The sequence below is a fragment of the Hyla sarda genome, chromosome 4 (assembly GCF_029499605.1).
Source record: "Hyla sarda isolate aHylSar1 chromosome 4, aHylSar1.hap1, whole genome shotgun sequence".
Taxonomy (NCBI): domain Eukaryota; kingdom Metazoa; phylum Chordata; class Amphibia; order Anura; family Hylidae; genus Hyla; species Hyla sarda.
The window spans coordinates 162,881,549-162,905,282 of NC_079192.1; the positions used below are offsets into that span (position 1 = coordinate 162,881,549).

Sequence of the window (23,734 nt, forward strand, 5' to 3'; positions counted from 1 at the left end):
TTATCACATATAACATTAGGGGGGCAGTTATCACATATAACATTAGGGGGGCAGTTATCACATATAACATTAGGGGGCAGTTATCACATATAACATTAGAGGGGCAGTTATCACATATAACATTAGGGGGGCAGTTATCACATATAACATTAGGGGGGCAGTTATCACATATAACATTAGGGGAGCAGTTATCACATATAACATTAGGGGGGCAGTTATCACATACAACATTAGGGGGGCAGTTATCACATATAACATTAGTGGGCAGTTATCACATATAACATTAGGGGGCAGTTATCACATATAACATTAGGGGGCAGTTATCACATATAACATTAGGGGGGCAGTTATCACATATAACATTAGGGGGGCAGTAATCACATATAACATTGGGGGCAATTATAACCTATAACATGAGGGGCAATTAGCATATACACTAGTAGCAGTTGTACATGGAGGCTCAGTAGTGTGGTTTCACTTCACATGCCAGTTTATGGGACATGCTCAGTGCAAACGTTAGAAAAGAAAAAAAAAACATCATAGACAGTACTGGGGGAGATTTATCAAAATGTTTGGCTGAGAATAGTGTTGCAGTTGCCCATAGCAACCAATCAGATTGCTTTTTTTTTTAAAAGGCCTCTGAAAAAAGGGAAGCCGATTGGTTGCTATGGCAACTGGTCAACATTTTCTCTACATTTTTGATAAATCTTCCCCTAGTGGATGGCAGAAAAACAACTCTTAGTTTTTGAAGACTGTCTGCAAATGTACCCCTATAAAATGGTGTAGTGATGTGTCCTTTATACTTACCACTCCTCCTCATAAAGGGCTGTCACTTCTCTCTTCCTCTTCCTCATGGTGTTGCCTCTTCTTTTCTTCTCTTCCTTGCCGCCTCCTTCTCTCCTCCACCGCCTCCTCCTCTCCTTCTCTCCTCCACCGCCTCCTCCTCTCCTACTCGCCTCCTCCTCGCCTCTCCTCCTCTCCTCAAAATCTGTAGAATTTGATGGGGGTCGCTGTCCAAAAAAGTCACTTCTCGCAGAGAAATAAGGAGCCGGTCACAACTCTAGAAGAGCAATCGCAGACTGGCACCAACTGTCATTTTCTGTTGTTGTTTATTTGTAAAACCTGCGATCCTATTGGTCGATGGGTCTGGCTATTGGATGGCAGTTGGAAATTTAAAGAGACAGTACACTCTAATAATATAATAGTGCAGTACAATATGTTACATGAGCCTGCGCTATGATTACATTGTCCCAATGAACTGACGTTTGAAAAACAGCAACATTGGAAGCCAAAGTTAAAAAAGACATAAAAACCTCAACATAAAAGTCATGATAAAAATTTGATATATGATATGTTATCCTGAGCATTCAATGTATCTGTTATAAAGGACACGAGATGAATGAGATTCATTATTTCATAGTAAAATAAACTAGAAGTAGCATTTCTTACTTGGGATGGGAAAATCTATATAGCTTTACCCATTCCCGCTATAGGTCATATGGGGATGTCCTGGGAAGGAGTAACCAGTATCGGAGCGAGATTGTGATGACATCCCATTTCATACCATGGGGGGAATCTTCAGCATTGGGCCAGATAATATCCTTGTTACGCCTATGAACCCTTTAGATCCCGAAATCATAGTTGACCGTGGGACCTAAAGCCGTTCACAGGATTGAACTTTGTTAGCGATCCAGTGATTGCATGTTATAGTCCTATGGGAACAAAAAAAAAGTGTAAAAAAAAAAATTATAAATCTGAATAAGCCCCTCCCCTAGTGTGAATCAGACTGCCCCCCCCCCCCCCCCCACACACACACACACACACACTTTTTTAAAAATAAGAGCATGTAAATGTGGTGCCGGGAGCGTAATGGTGTCTAGGGTGTTGCGGTAATAGTGTTGGGTCTGTTGGAATTAACCCTTGAATTTCGTGACGCCATGGTGAGGTTTCCTCAATAGTAATGCTCCTACTGCCAACTGTCCCACAAACGGCACGGGAAAAAAACTGAATGTCCACAGCAGATTTTATGAAGTAAACTGAAGAAACTTTACTCTCAGATTTTATGCAACAGTATTGAACATAACAATCTTTTCAAGAGTGAACCGGGATACAGGTTCCTCACAGGTTTGATGGGACTTGGAAGCAATGATCTTTTGATGCTAGCCCCTGTGCTACTATTTTAGAATATTTGAGCTGATAGTAGTAACACAGGATTAAGTAGTTTGAGCCTTGGTAACTTACGTTTTGTGATTGATGTTAGGCTTCAGGCGTAGCTTGAATTGATGCTGATGCTGAGATGTTGTGCTTGCTTGATAATCTGGAACTAAGAGAGTGAATTTAGTGGCTGCAGCCCCTTATATATTAAGAGAGCTGGACAAAGCTCATTGGTCAGCAAACCTGTAAGTTTTGAACCCAGTGAACTCTGGGTACATCACATGACCTTAAGCATTTTATACATTACAACTGTGTATCACATGACCACTAAGTCCTATACATATATTTCCTCTACATTAAATTAATATGTACACACTTTACTTAAGACGACTAGGGGTAAGCCCTACAGGAGAGCCCTATAGACATGGAGAGACTCTAGCTGAGGGGACCTTAGACAAGGGACAGGACCAGGTCCTGTACCGGGACACCAGATAAACAAAAATAAATGTAAACATTTGTGGTATTACCTAGTAAACTAGTAAAATATAATTTTTATAAAACCACTTGGTCAATGATGTACCGTATATACTCGAGTATAAGCTGACCCGAATATAAGCCGAGGCCCCTAATTTCACCCTAAAAACCCAGGAAAACGTATTGACTCGACTATAGGCCTAGGGTGGGAAATACATAATCCCGACCCCGTCATCATCACCCTGTTATCATCCCCCCTTCATCATTACCCTGTCATCATCCCCCCCTTCATCATCACCGCCTATCATCACCCCCCTTCTTCATCACCGCCTGTCATCATCCTCCTGTCATCATCCCACACCCCCGCCTCATCATCACCGCCTGTCATCATCCCCCTGTCATCATCCCACCCCCCCTCTTCATCACCACCTTTCAATCCAGTGGTCTTCAACCTGCAGACCTCCAGATGTTGCAAAACTACAACTCCCAGCATGCCCGGACAGCCATCGGCTATCTGGGCAGGGCTGTTTGAAGGAATTTGGGGTCCCAAGGAAAATGGACATGGAGCCCCCCCCCCCCCCCCACCTTGATGTTCACGCACGTCACGCTCTAGGGCCGGCGTCAGGACGTAGTATCGCCGGCCCTTGAATGCTGGGAGCGCGACGTGAGCGAACGTTGATACGAGGCCCGCACATTAGGTGCAGCACAGTTCCCCCCACGTTAGGTGCGGCACAGTTCTCCCCACTTTAAGTGCTGCACAGTTCCCCCCACATTAGGTGCGGCACAGTTCCCCCCCCCCCCCCACATTAGGTACAGCAGAGTTCCCCCCACATTAGGTGCAACAGAGTTCTCCCCACATTAGGCTTGCAGTATATTAGGCTTGCAGTATAGTCCCCACATTAGGTGCAGTATAGTTCTCCCCACATTAGGCTATAGTTCCCCCACATTAGGTGCAGTATAGTCCCCCCACATTAGGGGCAGTATAGTTCTCCCTACATTAGGCTATAGTTCCCCCACATTAGGTGCAGTATAGTTCCCCCCCACATTAGGTGCAGTATAGCTCCCCCACATTAGGTGCAGTATAGTTCCCCCCACATTAGGTGCAGTATAGTTCCACCACATTAGGTGCAGTATTGTTCCCCCACATTAGGTGCAGTATAGTTCTCCCCACATTAGGCTATAGTTCCCCCACATTAGGTGCAGTATAGTCCCCCCACATTAGGTGTAGTATGTTCCCCCACAGACATACAGCCTCCAACCATACAGTGTATAGCTGTAGGCTGTAGGCCTGTGTACTGCCCTACCTCAGTGCTCCGACCACTGCTCCTCTGGCCCGGCCACCATAGCAGTAGGTCCTGGGACTGGAGGAGCGGTGGTCGGAGCACTGAAGCTGATGTGCCGCTGGTCACTTACCATGCTGGCCAGCGCATGTCCTGTACACTGCTCCGCTCCTCCGCATTGCTTTCCAATGGGCGCACGCACGGGACAGGGCAATTGCCCTGTTTCCCCCCCTGGATCCGCCACTGCATGCATTATATACACACACAATACACATTACATACTGTACATGCATGCTTCATATATACACAACATACTGTACACATTACATACTGTACATGCAAGCTTCATACACACACATAATGTACATGCATGCTTCATACACACACACACTGTACACATTACATACTGTACATGCATCATACACACACACATACTGTACACATTACATACTATACATGCATCATACACACAACATACTGTACACAATACATAATGTACATGCACCATACACACAACACACTTTACACATTACATACTGTACATGCATCATACACACACATACTGCACACATTACATACTGTACATGCTTCATACACACACATACTGTACACATTAGATACTGTACATGCTTCATACACACACACTGTACACATTACATACTGTACATGCATGCTTCTTAGACACACACATACTGTACACATTAGATACTATACATGCATCATACACACACACTGTACACATTACATACTGTACATGCATCATACACACACACTGTACACATACATACTATACATGCATCATACACACACACATACTGTACACATTACATACTGTACATGCATGCTTCATACACACATACTGTACACATTACATACTGTACATGCATGCTTCATACACACATACTGTACACATTACATACTGTACATGCATGCTTCATACACACAACATACTGTACACATTACATACTGTACATGCATGCTTCATACACACATACTGTACACATTACATACTGTACATGCATGCTTCATACACACATACTGTACACATTACATACTGTACATGCATGCTTCATACACACAACATACTGTACACATTACATACTGTACATGCATCATACACACAACACACTGTACACATTACATACTGTACATGCATTATATACAAACAGTGTACACATTACATACTGTGCATGCATCATACACACACATACTGTACACATTAGATACTATACATGCATCATACACACACTGTACTCATACATACTATACGTGCATCATACACACACATACTGTACACATTACATACTGTACATGCATCATACACACATACTGTACACATTACATACTGTACATGCTTCATACACACACATACTGTCCACATTACATACTATACATGCTTCATACACACACACACACACACACTGTACACATTAGATACTATACATGCATCATACACACACAGATAGAATAGATCAGTGTTTCCCAACCAGGATGCCTACAGAGGTTGCAAAACTACAACTCCCAGCATGTCCAGACAGCCTTTGGCTGTCCAGGCATGCTGGGAGTTGTAGTTTTGCAACAACTGGAGTCACCCTGGTTGGGAAACACTGGTATAGATACACACATGCACTTTACATATAGTCATCAACAGTAGTAACACATACACAGTACATAGACATACACATATGTACACATAGACATACACATATGTGCAGCGGGGGTGGGGGGAGCATGATTGTGGTGAGGTGAGAAGAACTCCAAAGCTCTGGGGCCCGGAGCTAAAACTCCAAGAGCACGATTGTTAATCCGGCCCTGGTGATGGGGGGAATTGCCCTGTCGCTACAGGACTGGCAAGCACTGGCTGTGCTCGGGGCCCCCCAGCCAGCTCAGGGCCCCAAGCAATTGCTTGGTTTGCCTGTCCTGTATCTGGGCATGCTGGGAGTTGTAGTTTTGAAACATCTGGAGGTCCGCAGGTTGAAGACCACCTCGGCCTTCGTCATCATCCAGACCCGCCCCACCCTGTTTAGTTTTCTACTCACCTCCCCTCGGTGGGAAGGAAGGGTGAGCTGGTTCGGGCCATCTGTGCTGCAGGGACCATCCGGTGGGGAGAGTTAGTCAGCTGTCCATCTTCACCGGGGGGTGCCCTCTTCTCCGCTCCGGGCCTGGCCCTGCTCTAGTGACGTTGCCTTGACGACCCTAACCCTCCCCACCGGACGGTCCCTGCAGCATAGATGGTTTGGACCCACTCATCCTTTCTTCCCACCGAGGGGAGGTGAGTAGTGTTGCTTGCGAATATTCACAATTCGAATTTTAATTGTGAATATCGCATATTCGCGAATTCGCAAGTATTGCGAATATAGCACTATATATTCGTAATTATGAATATTCGTGTTTTTTTGTTTGTTTTTTTCCCCGCATATGCGAAAATGTATGCGCATATGCACATATGCGCATATTCGCGAATATTGAGCCCTCCCTTCTTTAATTGTATAGGGATCTATGACTAGTGCATTAACTCTGTGATTTTTTGCTCATTGAAATTAATAGGCCCATTGGGGTCTATGGGGATCTCACAGCATGTAAAACAGTAAGATAAGCAGACCCGTCTCAGCAGCACAGTCGTATGGGAGGCCACCACTGGTTCAAGTCCCAGGGTGGGACAGAGTGTTACAGTGTTGTGGTTTAACTTTACTTTCCTGGAAAAGCTGCTGAGTTGCCCATAGCAACCAATCATATTGCTTCTTTCATTTTTCACAAGGCCTCTGCAAAATGAAAGAAGCGATCTGATTGGTTGATATGGGCAACTCAGCAGCTTTTCCTGGAAAAGTTTCTGAGTTGCCCATAGCAACCAAATTGCTTCCTTCATTTTTCAGAGGCCTTTTCAAAAATGAAAGAAGCAATCTGATTGGTTGCTATGGGCAACTGCACAACTCTTCCTCTACACTGGTTTTGATGAATCTCCCCCATAGAGGGAGATTTATCAAAACCTGTCCAGAGGAAAAGTTTCTGAGTTGCCCATAGCAACCAATCAGATCGCTTCTTTCATTTTTGCAATGGCCAACTCAGAAACTTTTCCTCTGGACAGGTGACAGGTTTTGATAAATCTCCCTCTATGGGGGAGATTCATCAAAACCAGTGTAGAGGAAGAGTTGTGCAGTTGCCCATAGCAACCAATCAGATTGCTTCTTACATTTTTGAAAAGGCCTCTGAAAAATGAAGGAAGCAATCTGATTGGTTGCTATGGGCAACTCAGCAGCTTTTCCAGAAAAGTTAAGTTTAACCACAACACTGTAACACGCTGTCCCGCCCCAGGACTCAAACCAGTGGTGGTCTCCCATTCCACTGTGCTGCCGAGACAATCGTGCTTATCTTACTGTTTTACATGCCGTGAGACCCCCATAGACCACAATGGGCCAATTGTTTTTGCTAGGCAAAAAATGCACTAATGTTAATGCACTAGTCATAGTTCCCTATACCATTAAAGAAGGGAGGGCTCAATATTCGCGAATATGTGCATATATTTTAGCATATGCGTGAAAACAAAACAAAAAACAAATATAACAAGTATGTGAATTTCGCGAATATATGACGAATATTCGTTCATATATTCGTGAAATATCGTGAATTCGAATATGGCCTATGCCGCTCATCACTACTCATAGGTAGCACCGGCTATCCAAAATCTTTTTCAAAAATTTCTAAAATTGTTCTGTTTTTTGGGGGAGATTGTGAAGCCTTGGTGTGTACTCATGCATCAGCCAACTCCAGGCTGTGTCATTCAGGCAATATATGGTTTACTGATGATGCTGCTGGGCCTGGGTCTGGGAAATTCAAATTTTATCATAGGTAGCACCCGCTATGCAAAATCTTCGGTTTAAATATCTAAATTCATCTTTTAATCTTAGGGCTTGTGAAGGCCTAGTGCCTACTCATGCTGCTGGCAACTCCAGGCTGTGTCATTCAGGCAATATATAGTTTACTGATGCCGCTCCTGGGCCTGCGTCTGGGAATTTCAAATTTTCTCATAGGTAGCACCCACTATCCAAAATCTTTTTAATACATTTCTAAAATTGTTGTGTTTTTTTGAGGGGGGATTGTGAAGCCCTGGTGTGTACTCAGCATCAGCCAACTCCAGGCTGTGTCATTCCGGCAATATATGGTTTACTGATGCCGCTGCTGGGCCTGGGTCTGGGAATTTCAAATTTTCTCATAGGTAGCACCCGCTATCCAAAATCTTCTTCAAAATTTTCAAAAATTGTTGTGTTTTTTCTTAGGGATTGTGAAGCCCTGGTGTGTACTCATGCATTAGCCAACACCAGGCTGTGTCATTCAGGCAATATATGGTTTACTGATGCCGCTGCTGGGCCTGGGTCTGGGAATTTCAAATTTTCTCATAGGTAGCACCAGTTATCCAAAATCTTCTTCAAACATTTCTAAAATTGGTGTGTTTTTTCTTAGGTATTGTGAAGCCCTGGTGTGTACTCATGCATTAGCCAACTCCAGGTTGTGTCATTCAGGCAATATATGGTTTACTGATGCCGCTGCTGGGCCTAGGTCTGGGAAATTTAAATTTTATCATAGGTAGAACCCGCTATCCAAAATCTTCGGTTTAAATTTCTAAATGTATCTTTTAATCTTAGGGATTGTGAAGGCCTAGTGCCTACTCATGCTGCCAACACCTCCACGCTGTGTCATTCAGCAACTATATAGTGTCCTCATGCTGCAAACACCTCCACGCTGTGCCATTCAGCCACTATATGGTCTCCTCATGTTGCCAACACCTCCACGCTGTGTCATTCAACCACTATATGGTGTCCTCATGCTCCAGCCTCATCCAAGCTGTGTCATTCAGCCACTATATAGTGTCCTCATGCTGCCAACACCTCCACGCTGTGCCATTCAGCCACTATATGGTCTCCTCATGTTGCCAACACCTCCACGCTGTGTCATTCAGCCACTATATTGTGTCCTCATGCTGCCAACACCTCCACGCTGTGTCATTCAACCACTATATGGTGTCCTCATGCTCCAGCCTCATCCAAGCTGTGTCATTTAGCCACTATATAGTGTCCTCATGCTGCCAACACCTCCACGCTGTGCCATTCAGCCACTATATGGTCTCCTCATGTTGCCAACACCTCCACGCTGTGTCATTCAGCCACTATATTGTGTCCTCATGCTGCCAACACCTCCACGCTTTGTCATTCAGCCACTATATGGTGTCCTCATGCTGCCAACACCTCCACACTGTGCCATTCAGCCACTATATGGTCTCCTCATGCTGCCAACACCTCCATGCTATGTCATTCAGCCACTATATGGTCTCCTCATGCTGCCAACACCTCCATGCTGTGCCATTCAGCCACTATATGGTCTCCTCATGCTGCCAACACCTCCACGCTGTGCCATTCAGCCACTATATGGTCTCCTCATTCTGCCAACACCTCCACACTGTGTCATTCAGCCATATATAGTCTCCTCACACTGATGCCACCACCAGGCTCTGTCATTGTACTGCTGTGCAGCTGTGATTCTAAAAGTGATGCCGGTAATTTGCATGTTATTCTGAATAACAGTATTATTTCACTACCCCAGCAGACTCCATATGCATTTTTTAAACACAGCAAAGTGTTCTATATCCCTATTGAGGCTGTCTGTAGGCTAGAAATAGCCGCAAAAAAATTTGGGTTGAAACAAACTTTTTCGGAAAATTCGGCGAATCGGCCGAATCGAATTCTTGAAAAGTTCACTCATCTCTAAATGTTGTATTAGAATTTTTTTTAAACTTTTTTAAAAGTGGCATAAGAACAAAATACCTTAGGGTTCTGAGATCACTGCATCTCCAAACATGGTGATCGGGCCAAGATGGCTGTTTATAACAGCTGCCGGAGACCCGCCACTAATGCGGACATAAGTGATCAAAAAGGCGAGGAGGAAAAAACAGAAATGTAAAAATGAAAATTGGCTGTATCCTCAAGGCTAAAATGAGTGTCCTGAAACGGTTAAGGCATGCTGCATCTTTAAAGGAAATCTGTCACCAGTGTAACCTGCACTAACCTGTCAGTACCAACAGATAGTGTAGGTGACACTGATGACAGCGGTACTCACCTTGTCCCGTTCTTTGGCGGGGAATCTTCAGTAATCTTCTCCGTTAGCTCCGCTCCGGGCACCCTGCTTGGGGCATGGGCGGAGCTTACTGATGTCACCCCTGCTGTGAGACCCAGCAGGGAGCAGCAGCGGTTTGGGGCATGGGTAGAGCTTAGTGACATTACCACTGCTGCTCCCTGCTGGGTCCCGCTGTGAGAGAACAGCAACAGTGACGTCAGCAAGCTCCGCCCGTGCCCCAAGCAGGGTGCCCGGAGCGGAGTTAACAGAGGAGATTACCAGAGATCCCCTGCATGGAACGGGACAAGGTGAGTACTGTTGTCATCAGTGTCACTTGCACAAACTGTCGGTACCAACAGGTTAGTGCAGTTGACACTGGTGACAGATTTCCTTTAAGGGGCTAAGCAAACTAGTAGATATTACCACTAGCTGGCACATATATGTAGTAAAGTAAACTTTAGTTATTTTACATAAATATAGATAATTAACCCCTTCCCGCAGAATGTCATATATAAACGCCGGGTTGTGCAGTGCGTTCGCGCATCCCGGCGTTTATAAATGACATGCAGTTAACCCGGCGATGCGCAGCATCGCACGGGTTAACTGGCAGAAGTCCCGCTGTTTCCAGCAGGGGACAACTTCTGCTTCACCCCCAGGACCATCAATTGATGGTCCTGGTCAGCGATCACTGTGATTGGTCCCTGTGGACCAATCACAGTGATCTGGGGTGAAAGTTCAGATCCCCCGCACTGCCCGCCCCTGGAAGTCGGGCAGAACGGGGGACGATGGCTGCGGGGACCTGCGGCATTCGGGGGGAACACGTGGGGACCGGCGGACTTACCTGATCCAGCGGCGGGACCGAGGAGCAGCGCGGGACCGGCCACGTGGACGAGCAGCGACGGGTGAGTATATGGTCCTCAGAAGCAGCAGTGAAGATCTTCACTGCTGCTTCTAGGAGTCTGAAAACTACAACTCCCAGCATGCCTAGACAGCCTTTGGCTGTCTGGGCATGCTGGGAGTTGTAGTTTTGCAACATCTGGAGGGCCTCAGTTTGGAGACCATTGTATAATGGTCTCCAATCTGTGCTCTTCCAGCTGTTGCAAAACTACAACTCCCAGCATGCACTGACTGTCCAGGCATGCTGGGAGTTTTAGTTAAGCAACATCTGGCCCTTCAGATGTTGCCAAACTACAACTCCCAGCATGCCCTTCAGCTGTCTGGGCATGCTGGGAGTTGTAGTTTTGCAACAGCTGGAGACACACTGGTTGGGAAACATTGTTTCTAACTCAGTGTTTCCTAACCTGTGTGCCTCCAGCTGTTGCAAAACTATAACTCCCAGCATGCACTAAAGACCATGCATGCTGGGAGTTGTAGTTTTGCAACATCTGGAGGGCCCCAGTTTGGAGACCATTGTATAATGGTCTCCAATCTGTGCTCTTCCAGCTGTTGCAAAACTACAACTCCCAGTATGCACTGACTGTCCAGGCATGCTGGGAGTTTTAGTTCAGCAACATCTGGCCCTTCAGATGTTGCCATACTACAACTCCCAGCATGCCCTTCAGCTGTCTGGGCATGCTGGGAGTTGTAGTTTTGCAACAACTGGAGACACACTGGTTGGGAAACATTGTCTGTTTCTAACTCAGTGTTTCCTAACCTGTGTGCCTCCAGCTGTTGCAAAACTATGACTCCCAGCATGCACTAACAGACCATGCATGCTGGGAGTTGTGGTTTTGCAACAGCTGATGCAAGCCCCCCCCGCCCCGCCACCCCCGTGAATGTACAGGGTACATTCACATGGGCGAGGCTTTTACAGTGGGTTTCTCGCATCTTGAGATGCAGCAAATTTTGCGCTGGGAAACTCGCTGTAATCCCCCGCCCATGTGACTGTACCCTAAAAACACTACACTACACTAACACAAAATAAAATAAAAAGTTAAAAACACTACATATACACATACCCCTACACAGCCCCCCTCCCCCAATAAGAACGTCCGGTACACCACTGTTTCCAAAGCAGAGACTCCAGGTGTTGAAAAACAACAACTCCCAGTATTGTCGGACAGCCGTTGACTGTCCAGGCATGCTGGGAGTTTTGCAACAGCTGGAGGCACCCTGTTTGGGAATCACTGGCGTAGAATACCCCTATGTCCACCCCTATGCAAATCCCTAATTTAGGCCTCAAATGCACATGGCGCTCTCACTTTGGAGCCCTGTCGTATTTCAGGGCAACAGTTTAGGGCGACATATGGGGTATCGCTGTACTCGGGAGAAATTGCGTTACAAGGTGTGGGGGGCTTTTTCTTCTTTAACCCTTCATGAAAAGGAAATGTTGGGGTCTACACCAGAATGTTAGTGTAAACATTTTTTATTTTTTACACTAACATGCTGATGTTGCCCTATACTTTAAATTTTCACAAGAGGTAAAAGGGAAAAAAGCCCCCCAAAATTTGTAATGCAATTTCTCCCGACTACAGAGATACCCCATATGTGAGCGCAAAGTGCTCTGGGGGCGCACAACACGGCCCAGAAGGGAGAGTGCACCATGTACATTTGAGGTGATTTGCACAGGGGTGGCTGATTGTTACAGCGGTTTTGACAAACGCAAAAAAAACAAAACCCCACATGTGACCCCATTTCGGAAACGACACCCCTCACGGAATGTAATGAGGGGTGCAGTGAGAATTTACACCCCACAGGTGTCTGACGGATCTTTGGAACAGTGGTCCATGAAAATGAAAACTTGTACAGCCCACTGTTCCAAAGATCTGTCAGACACCAGTGGGGGGTAAATGCTCACTGTACCCCTTGTTACGTTCCTCAAGGGGTCTAGTTTCCAAAATGGTATGCCATGTGTTTTTTTTTTTGCTGTTCTGGCACCTTAGGGGCTTCCTAAATGCGACATGCTCCCCGAGCAAAATTTGCTCTCAAAAAGCCAAATATGACTCCTTCTCTTCTGAGCATTGTAGTTCGCCCATAGTGCACTTCAGGTCAACTTATGGGGTACCTACATACTCAGAAGAGATGGGGTTACAAATTTTGGGGAGTATTTTCTGCTATTAACCCTTGCAAAAAGGTGAAATTAGGGGGGAAACACACATTTTAGTGGAAATTATTATTTTTTTTTTTACATATGCAAAAGTCATGAAACACCTGTGGGGTAATAAGGCTCACTTTATTCCTTATTACATTCCTCAAGGGGTCTAGTTTCCAAAATGGTATGCCATGTGGGTATTTTTTGCTGTTCTGGCACCATAGGGGCTTCCTAAATGCGACATGCCCCCCGAGCAAAATTTGCTCTCAAAAAGCCAAATATGACTCCTTCTCTTCTGAGCATTGTAGTTCACCCATAGTGCACTTCAGGTCAACTTATGGGGTACCTCCATACTCAGAAGAGAAGGGGTTACAAATATTGGGGGGTATTTCCTGCTATTAACCCTTGGAAAAATGTGAAATTTGGGGGGAAACACACATTTTAGTGAAAAAAAAATATTTTTTTTTACATATGCAAAAGTCGTGAAACACCTGTGGGGTATTAAGGCTCACTTTATTCCTTGTTACGTACCTCAAGGGGTCTAGTTTCCAAAATGGTATGCCATGTGAGGGTTTTTTGCTGTTCTGGCACCATAAGGGCTTCCTAAATGCAACATGCCCCCAAAAACCATTTCAGAAAAACGTACTCTCCAAAATCCCCTTGTCGCTCTTTCCCTTCTGAGCCCTCTACTGCGCCCGCCGAACACTTTACATAGACATATGAGGTATGTGCTTACTCGAGAGAAATTGGGCTACAAATATAAGTATACATTTTCTCCTTTTACCCCTTGTAAAAATTTAAAAATTGGGTCTACAAGAACATGCGAGTGTAAAAAATGAAGATTGTGAATTTTCTCCTTCACTTTGCTTCTATTCCTGTGAAACACCTAAAGGGTTAAAATGATGACTGAATGTCATTTTGAATACTTTGGGGGGTGCAGTTTTTATAATGGGGTCTTTTGTGGGGTATTTCTAATAAGAAGACCCTTCAAATCCACTTCAAACCTGAACTGGTCCCTGAAAAATAGTGAGTTTGAAAATTTTGTGAAAAATTGGAAAATTGCTGCTGAACTTTGAAGCCCTCTGGTGTCTTCCAAAAGTAAAAACTCGTCACTTTTATGATGCAAACATAAAGTAGACATATTGTATATGTGAATAAAATTTTTTTTTATTTGTAATATACATTTTCCTTACAAGCAGAGAGCTTCAAAGTTAGAAAAATGCAAAATTTTCAAATTTTTCATCAAATTTTAGGATTTTTCACAAGGAAAGGATGCAAGTTACCACAAAAATTTACTACCATGTTAAAGTAGAATATGTCACGAAAAAACAATCTCGGAATCAGAATGATAACTAAAAGCATTCCAGAGTTATTAATGTTTAAAGTGACAGTGGTCAGATGTGCAAAAAACGCTCTGGTCCTTAACGCCAAAATGGGCTTGGTCCTGAAGGGGTTAAATAGAAATACTAAGTGAATAACAATGCACATCATGCATAAAATGAAGAGATTACATATGAAAAGCATTATTCACAGCCACACTGCAGTCACGTACCTTTTCCCTGGTACAAGGTATAGTTTACATTTTTTAGACATTTTTATAATTTTATGCTTTTATGACTCAACCACTCTATCACAAATCTGTTATTGTCAGTTACTGTCAGAAGAATATAAGGTGTCTCTCTTGCAATGGTTATAAGTTGCACAGTTGGGCTTTAAAGGGGTTATCCAGGAAAAAACATTTTTTTCATATATCAACTGGCTCCAGAAAGTTAAACAGATTTGTAAATTACTTCTATAAAAAAAAAATCTTCATCCTTTCAGTACTTATGAGCTTCTGAACTTGAGTTGTTCTTTTTTGTCTAAGTGCTCTCTGATGACACCGGTCTCGGGAACCACCCAGTTTAGAAGCAAATCCCCATAGCAAACCTATTCTTCTCTGTGCAGTTCCTGAGACAAGCAGAGATGTCAGCAGAGAGCACTGTTGCCAGACAGAAAAACTACAACTCAACTTCAGCAGCTGATAATTATAGAAAGGATTAAGATTTTTTTAATAGAAGTAATTTACAAATCTGTATAACTTTCTGGAGCCAGTTGATATATATAAAAAAAAAGTTTTTTCCTGGAATACCCCTTTAAGTCTATGAGGTGATATTTAATTGATGGAAATGTCCATGTAATGATAAACCATCAATACACTGCTGTATTCTGTCCTTTCTCTACTCATGCATGCCTAGCTGGAAACGTTGTCCCTACAATTCCATGATTACATTGCAGGCTAAAGTCCACGAAAGACTCGTAAAATACACTATGAGCTATTATTTATGTTCTGCCTTGCATGGGAATAGGGAATGGATAGCCGCATTGAAATCTGATTTTCAATCAGCGGCTTTTGGCAGGCTGTAAATCAGCTATGCTTTACAAACTGTGAGCCGAAACAATGGATAGACCCTAAGTAAGATAAGTAATTGAATTCATTCTTCATGCCACACATAGTCATCTGTCTGCAAATTATGATGTGTTACTGTACCTGATGTCAGGAGGAAGTCAGAGGGCAAGACCTCTTAGAATTTACTACTAGCTCAGATATTACAGTCACACGAGCAAGAAAATGCTGAATCTATTTCTCAGTTGTATTACAAAAATGAAAAGACTTTTATTGTATATTAAATAAATAAAATGAAATAAACACATATAAACCAGAGATATTATTTATTGGATTTTAGCTCTTAGTTTTTAGATTTTTCTTTGTCTGGTGTCATAATGTGCAATAAAAAGCAGTAAAAAGCTCCTGACACAAACTTTAAATAGAAGCTGCAACAGACAGTGGTATCAATTGCCCATAGATTAATATGTGACCGATTTAATGGATACATTGTAAGCTTTATCTTGACATATCTGGTAATCAGATGCCATTATATCCTATAGGTGATGTATGCCACTGTTAGGCCTCAGATTATTGCATGTTTCACAAATAAGTTTTTTTCATCCTCACTTTCTAAAAGTCATAATGCATTCAATTTTGTACCTTCAGACCCATATAAGGACTTGTTTTTTTGCGTCACCAATTGTACTTTGTAATGACATTACTTATTTACTTATTATATTTATTTCATAACATAATCTGCGGTGAAACGAAAAAAAAAATATTTGTGGGGTGAAATGAAAAAGACAACTCCATTTTGCAACTTTTTATGACTTCCCTTTCTACACAGTGCACTTTTTGGTAAAAATGACACCTTATATTTATTCTGTAGGTCCATACAATTACAGGTATACCCAATTTATGTAGGTTTTATTTATTTTACTACTTTAAAAAAAATTATAACTAGATGCACCAAAGTTAGTATGCTGAAAAATTTCATCTTCTGACCCTTTTAACTTTTTTATTTTTCCGCGTACGGGGCTATATGAGAGCAAATTTTTTTGTGTCGTGGTCTGTAGCTTTTATTGGTACAATGTTTTGATGGGACATTGTGATAGCTTTTTATTAATATTTTTATGGTATATGAAGTGACCAAAAATGCATAATTTTGGACTTTGGTATTGTTTTACATGTACACCATCGACTGTGTGATTTGGCTAACCTTATTTAATAGTCAGGACATTTTCACATGCAGTGGTACCACATATGATTTTTTTTTAATTACATTATTTTATTTAAAAGATAGGAAATGGGGGGCGATTCAAACTGTTGTTGGGGGGGGGGGCGTTATTCACATTTATTTTCTTCTTTTTTTAAACAATTTTAACTTTTTTTTTTTTTTTTTTAGCCTCCACAGGGGGCTATACCATGCAATCATTTGACTTGGCTTTGACAGGCTTGGAGCAATAGATCACCAATTGGACAACAAGGAGGCAGGTGAGGACCCTCCTGTCATCCAGTAAGCTGATTGGGACATCGCGATTCTTTCGCGATAGTCCCGATCAGCTCTGCTTAGCGGCCAGGATAGTTTTACTTTCCCTTTAGACGTACAATCAACTTTGATCATGGCATCTAAAGATTTAATGCCAGGCATCGTCCCGATTGCTCAGTATTAACCCTGGATCCTGGCTGCTGATATTGATCGGGACCACAGGGTTTGAAGCGTTATCCGCTCGTGAGAGCGTTTTAAACCTCCGGTAATGGGACTCAGGGCATACATGTGTGCCCTGAGTCCATAAAGGGGTACTCCGCCCTTAGACATCTTATCCCCTATCCAAAGCATAGGGCATAAGATGTCTGATCTCAGGGGTCCCACCGCCGGGGACCCCCGCGATCTCTTCTGCAGCACCCCTGTTCCTCAGCTGCACACAGTGAGGATCACTCTGTAGCTGATGATAGGCGATGCAGTGGACGGAGTATCGTGATGTCACTACCCTGCCCCCTCGTGATGTCACACCCCGCCCCCTCAATGAAAGTCTATGGGAGGGGGTGGGGCGGCCACAATACTTCATCCCCTGCATCGCCTGTCATCAGCCACAGAGCTATCCTCGCACTGTACAGCTGAGGAACAGGGGTGCTGCAGGAGAGATTGCGGGGGTTCCCAGCTGTGGGACCCCTGCAATCAGACATCTTATCCCTTTGGATAGGGGATAAGATGTCTAGAGGTGGAGTACCCCTTTAAGTACCCTGATTTCAGTGCGTACATGTATGCCCTGCGTCCTTAAAGAGGTACTCCAGTGGAAACTTTTTTTTTTTTTTTAAATCAACTGGCACCAGAAAGTAAAACATATTTGTAAACTACTTCTATTAAAAAATCGTAATCCTTCCAGTACTTATTAGCGGCTGTATACTACAGAGGAAAGTCTTTTCTTTTTGGATTTATTTTCTGTCTGTCCACAGTGCTCTCTGCTGACACCTCTGTCCATGTCAGGAACTGTCCAGAGCTGGAGAAAATCCCCATAGCAAACATATGCTGTTTTGGACAGTTCCTAGAATGGACAGAGGTGTCAGCAGAGAGAACAGAAAAGAAATCCAAAAAGAAAAGAATTTCCTCTGTAGTATTCAGCAGCTGATAAGTACTGGAAGGATTAAGATTTCTTAATAGCAGTAATTTAAAAATCTGTTTATTTTATTTTTTTTACATCAGTTGAATTAAAAAAAAAAAAAAATTCCACCGGAGTACCCTTTTAAGGTGATAAATAACATATGAGCTGCATAGTAAAGTCCCTAGGGAGAGTAAAAATGTAATTAAAGAATGAGAAAATGTTGTAGAAAAAAAAGTTTGCACTAAACCATCACTTATACATATAAAAGTTAACATTTACATAGTGTTTTATCAGATGAATGATGCATTGGTCACATGTTGCTCCTTAGCCTTTGGCATCAATGTACATTTATTGCAGGCCCCCAGGAACAATTAATGCAGGCTCCCAGTGGGGATGCTGGGGGAGTGGCATATTTGTAGGTGAGCACATTACCAAGTTTTCTAAAAACCCTGGAACTGTGAACATTTAAAATGGCAACTCAAGTAAGGTTAACTGTTACTAAATTTGGACTATTTGGACTATATCCTTATAAGCTAGACAGGAGTGGCTGTTTCCCCATAATCCTCATATTAAGGTCTATGAGAACTGTAGATCATTTTCTGTCCAACTTGACAGTTATAACAAGAAATTGTATGCCCACAATGTTATATTATTGATGATATAATCTTAGAAGATATAACAACAGCAACTATTTCTCAATTAGAAAACAATATAGAAGAAAATGCTAGGTTTAAGCAAGAAGTCTAATTTCTTCAGTTTATGTATCACAGGTATCATAGAGCATAAATCTATAAATACATGCTGTGGTATACATACAGTAGATAATCATCATACAACCTAGAGCAATTCAGCAGGTACATACAGCTTGTATGCCAGGTATACTGTGTATGTGATATTTGTTCTGCCTCTATCAATCTTATCTATCTCATTTACCCTGGAAAGACAGGTTGTGAATATTTAGCATTTGGCCCTGTTAGGTGAACAAAACATTTATAGAGATGCACAATGAGGACACTAGGGGACATGTATGAAAGATTTTACCCCTGCTTTGTGTGTATTTTTTTGCGCAAAATTTTGCGCAAGCCCTTTTTTTGCGCAATTTTTTTGCGCACGTTTTGGTCCTCCAGCATGTCCTCCAGATGTGGCTGAATCAGGGTACCTTGGAGTGACATCTATAGTACACATGGATTTATTAACTACATACATTTTTTTTACACCAAAAGCTGTTTTTTTTGCGCAAGTATAAGCCATCTTGGACTTAACGTAGCAAGATGCTCTAAATCATTGATTCTATTTTCCAAAGAGTGGATTTAGGAGATTACTATATTTACCCGCAATTTATGAAGCTCATTGCACTTGATTGATAAATTTAGCGCTTCTGCACATAATTTAGAATTCGGGAAAAGGGGTAAAATGCTTCTACCATACACAAATAATGATACATTTCCCCCACTGACCTTAAACATCCCAATCATTTTGCCTGAAGATAAGAGATTTATAAATAGAAATGTTTTTAGCTGAATTTCTCTGACAGAGTATCCTCTAGCATTCATAGCTACCTATACACTCATACACTTTGACTTATGTCATATAACACGCTGTACCTTTCTTATTTCCATCTTTTTATGCAGTGTGTTATATTCACTCACTGGTCACTTTATTAGGTACACCGTTTAATTGCTTGTTAACACTATTAGCTAATCAGCCAATCAGAAACTGCCGATCTACTGGGATTTTACACACACAACCATCTCTAGGGTTTACAAAGAATGGTCAGAAAAAGAGAAAATATCCAGAGAGTGTCAACTGTGTGAGCCAAAATTCCTTGCTGATGTTGTAGGGGAATGGGCAGACTGGTTTAAGATGAGAGAAAGGCAACAGTAATTTAAATAACCACTGGTTACAACCAAGGTATGCAGAATACCATCTTTAAGTGCACAACATGTCTAACCCTGGAGCAGATGGGCTACAGTAGCAGGAGACCACACCGGGTGCCACACTGGGTGCCACTCCTGTCAGCCACAGGAAACTGAGGCAGCAGGATATTCCACCATATCTGTTAGGATTCGGCAGGCTGGAGGTGGATCCTCTGTGTCAGAGAGGGATTGGCGTGGACCGTACCGGTAGACCGGTTCTAAGTTACTACTGGTATTCACCAGAGCCCGCCGCAAAGCGGGATGGTCTTGCAGTGGCGGTAGCAACCAGGTCGTATCCACCAGTAACGGCTCAACCTCTCTGACTGCTGAGACAGGCGCGGTACAGAAGGACAAGGCAAGAGCAAGGTCGGACGTAGCAGAAGGTCAGGGCAGGCAGCAAGGGTCATAGTCAGGGGCAACAGCAGAAGGTCTGGAACACAGGCTTGGGAGATACACAAAACGCTTTCACTGGCACAAGGCAACAAGATCCGGCAATGCAGGGAAGGGGAAGAGAGGTATTATAGGCGTGAAGCAGGTGGGAGCTAATTAGACTGATTGGGCCAGGCACCAATCATTGGTGCACTGGCCCTTTAAATCTTAGAGAGCTGGCGCGCACGCGCCCTAAGGAGCGGAGCCGCGCGCGCCAGGACGTGACAGCCGGGGACCGGGACAAGTAAGTGGATTGGGATGCGATCCGCGAGCGAATCGCATCCCCGTCGGCAGTGTCAGTGCAGCGCTCCCGGTCAGTGGGTCTGACCGGGGTGCTGCAGAGAGGGGAATGCCGCGAGCGCTCCGGGGAGGAGCAGGGACCCGGAGCGCTCGGCGTAACAATATCACAAAGCTCACATCATCTCAAACTGGTTCCTTGACGATGACAATGAGTTCACTGTACCACAATGGCCTCCACAGTCACCAGATCTCAATCCAATAGATCAACTTTGGAATGCAGTAGAACTGGAGATTTTCTTAATCAATGTGCAGCCAGCAAATCTGTAGCAACTGCATGATGCCATCATGTCCATGTAAACCAAAAATCTCTAAGGAACGTTTCGAACACCTTGTAGAAAGTATGCTACAAAGACAGTTCTGAAGGGGTCCAACACGGTACTAGCATGGTGCATCTAAAAAATGGACCTGTAAGTGTATATACTCATTGCCATATACTTCAGGCAGCTGAAGCACAGGATATTGCAACCTATGTGATCAGTTTAGATTTAAGTTCAGATTCCAACAGTATCTTAAATAAACTTGTAAAAAAAGATTTAAAAAACACTGGTTTGTGATGTCCTATAAGACATAATATTTATTATTTTTAAGTGTTCAATTTCAATGTTCTTAATTGCCTTTGACTTGATCTAAACTAGGCTATCACTATCAGATAGGAACATTCTGCAATGTATAGAAATACGGTAACTTTATTTGACACACCTTGCTGGTTGGACCTTTTCACACAGAGTCTTGTAGTGTCCATCGGAGGTGTCCAAAGTCTAATGTATACCTTTGATGAATGTTAACATTTCCACCTAGGCTCCCACTGTATAAAAATATTTGTTACATGATAAACTTTTTTACTGGACAGCCTGCTGAACAGTTCCATACAACAAATAAACTTAAACTCCAAAGTACTGTATACTTTTTAAATAAAAAAACACACTTTTGGCTTTCCTTTGGCAATAGGATGCTATGGATGTGTTCACCATACATGCATACCATATATTGCTAATGCAGTACAAGAGGCAAACAATAGACATCTGAGGAGAGTTGGCATGGCTTTTTTTAATGTTATAAAGGCATATATATGCAGTAGTTACTACAAGTTCTGTTATGAATCATGGCTGGAATTTATTTCTCTTTGTCTCGTTGATTTTCTCCAAGTACAATGCTTTGTTGCCATAATCTAAAACATTCATATTGGTTCCTTGTCTCCTAAAAAATTGTTCCAAGTATATATGTATTTGTGAAAAGGAAATGAGGATTAAGAGCCCCACTGGAGGCAGAGACTAAAGTGAGTTATGACAATGTCTGATCAGTGCTATGGGATATTTTGGTGCTATATAAGCAATCATACATAGATTAAGGCTAAAGACAAAATTATCAATTTGGTTGTCAACAGTATCTGTCCGTCAGTAAATTGTAAATGCTGAAATTCTTGCTTATCAAGAGTATCCCAGTAATTTATTGTTTTCTTCAAAAGCTAGCAAAAGATTTATCTATTTTGTTGAAGGCCAAACAGTATTTTCTGCAGTTTTCAAATCTAACAACAAGCTATCTTTCCCAGTAGGAACATGTGTCATCAGATAAAAGAATAACCTTTTCAATATCTTGTTCAGTCTTTTAAAGAACCAAAGGCAAAGGGCTAAAGGGAACAACAGGGTTTTATTGATGGTGATAAAATACACTCATTAGATAGTAGCTATTGCCAAACCCTGCATTTTATTTATTGATCTTTGTGTTATTTAATACTTTTATAGTAAAACTGGAGAAAGTAGATGATTTTAAAGAAAATTTTGACAGACTGCTTAATATATATTGCTCTTTAGGTTAATTACGGAATGATATCTCCCTCATTATGACTACGCAAATACGTTTTATTATTTTATTTTGGAGCTGTTTACAAATAACACATATTAACTATTTATGATGATTGCTTTGCTGTATTATGGAAATATTATTTTTTGCTTATCTGCTTAAAACTGTTTCAGTAGTTAGGGTCTATTCACATGGCAGATTTTCCGCTTGCGGAATTCCGCCTCAAATTAAAGCCAACAGACTTCTATGGGATTCCACACTACCATTCACACTTCTGAATTCCTGCTTGAGGAATTCTGCAAGTGGAAATTAAGAAATGTGAATGGGAGTGCAGAATCCCATAGAAGTCTATGGGTTTTAATTTGAGGCGGAATTCCGCAAGCAGAAATTGTGCCATTTGAACGGATCCTTAGTCTTCATGTTAACAACTTTGCTCAGCAGAGAGTTTTTGCCATTTAATCCTTAGGCTAGGTTCAGACTACGGAATCTCCGGGCAGAAAATTTCCGCCCGGAGATTCTGAGTTCCGCCTGCGCCGACTGAATAAGTCGGCGCTAGGACCGCAAGGACACTGCAGTCTCCCATAGACTGCAATGTGTTCCGCGAGGAATTACGCCTGAAGAAAGAGCACCGCCTTTCTTCAGGCGGAAATTTCTAATTTACTAAGCGGATTTTCCGCTTCACAAATTCCGAAGTGTGAATTTGTGAACGGAAAACCATTCACTACACTAGACATTTTGGCAAGTGGAATTTCTGACGGAAATTTTACGACTGAATTTCTGTTGGAAATTCCGTAGTCTGAACCTAGCCTAATACCAGGATCTGGTCTTCAGAGAAGGGAGTTTGCCGTTTGTGTTTGTAGAGTAGTTGATAGAGAACTGATAGTGGTCAGAGATGGTATCTCAGTATGCACCACATGAAAAGTTTGGGTTCAGTGTATTTAAGCTAATTAAATTATTTTCCTCACTTTCTATCTCTTCTGTCTGCCTTCACCAATTTGCTTTCATGTTTCCCACCTGGCATTACTGAGTAGCTGGCACACTATAAATTGAATAGCAGTGGTCATCTTGTGCTGTTTATCTATGTGGTATTAGTTAAAGTGAGACAGCAGAATTAAAACCAGACTGTAAAATTATTCAATTATCATGAAAAATTGACACTTCTCCTTCACCCACATGTATGATCTGGCTCCTTTGGAACCCCTGCCACTACTCTTCTAATCTTCCCAGCATTCACAGTTCCATATACTGCCAATATCTGATTGTATTAATGATAAGTG

General features: G+C 42.5%; 1 protein-coding gene across 3 annotated transcripts in view; it reads right to left on the bottom strand.

The window, feature by feature from the left end:
- Positions 1–21,423, bottom strand: part of LOC130366933 (speedy protein 1-A-like) — a 31,248-nt gene extending 9,825 nt beyond the window's left edge. For 2 of the 3 annotated variants that reach the window (XM_056569290.1, XM_056569288.1), the window contains exons 1-2: positions 21,357–21,423; positions 2,242–2,323 (exon numbers count right to left, since the gene is read on the bottom strand). In XM_056569290.1, coding sequence (XP_056425265.1) covers positions 2,242–2,323; positions 21,357–21,399 — 125 coding nt within the window. In that variant the 5' untranslated portion in view covers positions 21,400–21,423. Of the gene's footprint in view, positions 1–807; positions 1,151–2,241; positions 2,324–6,510; positions 6,550–21,356 lie in introns of those variants that run through there. The other variant, XM_056569289.1, reaches the window with a different exon arrangement.
- Positions 21,424–23,734: the final 2,311 nt, after the last annotated feature.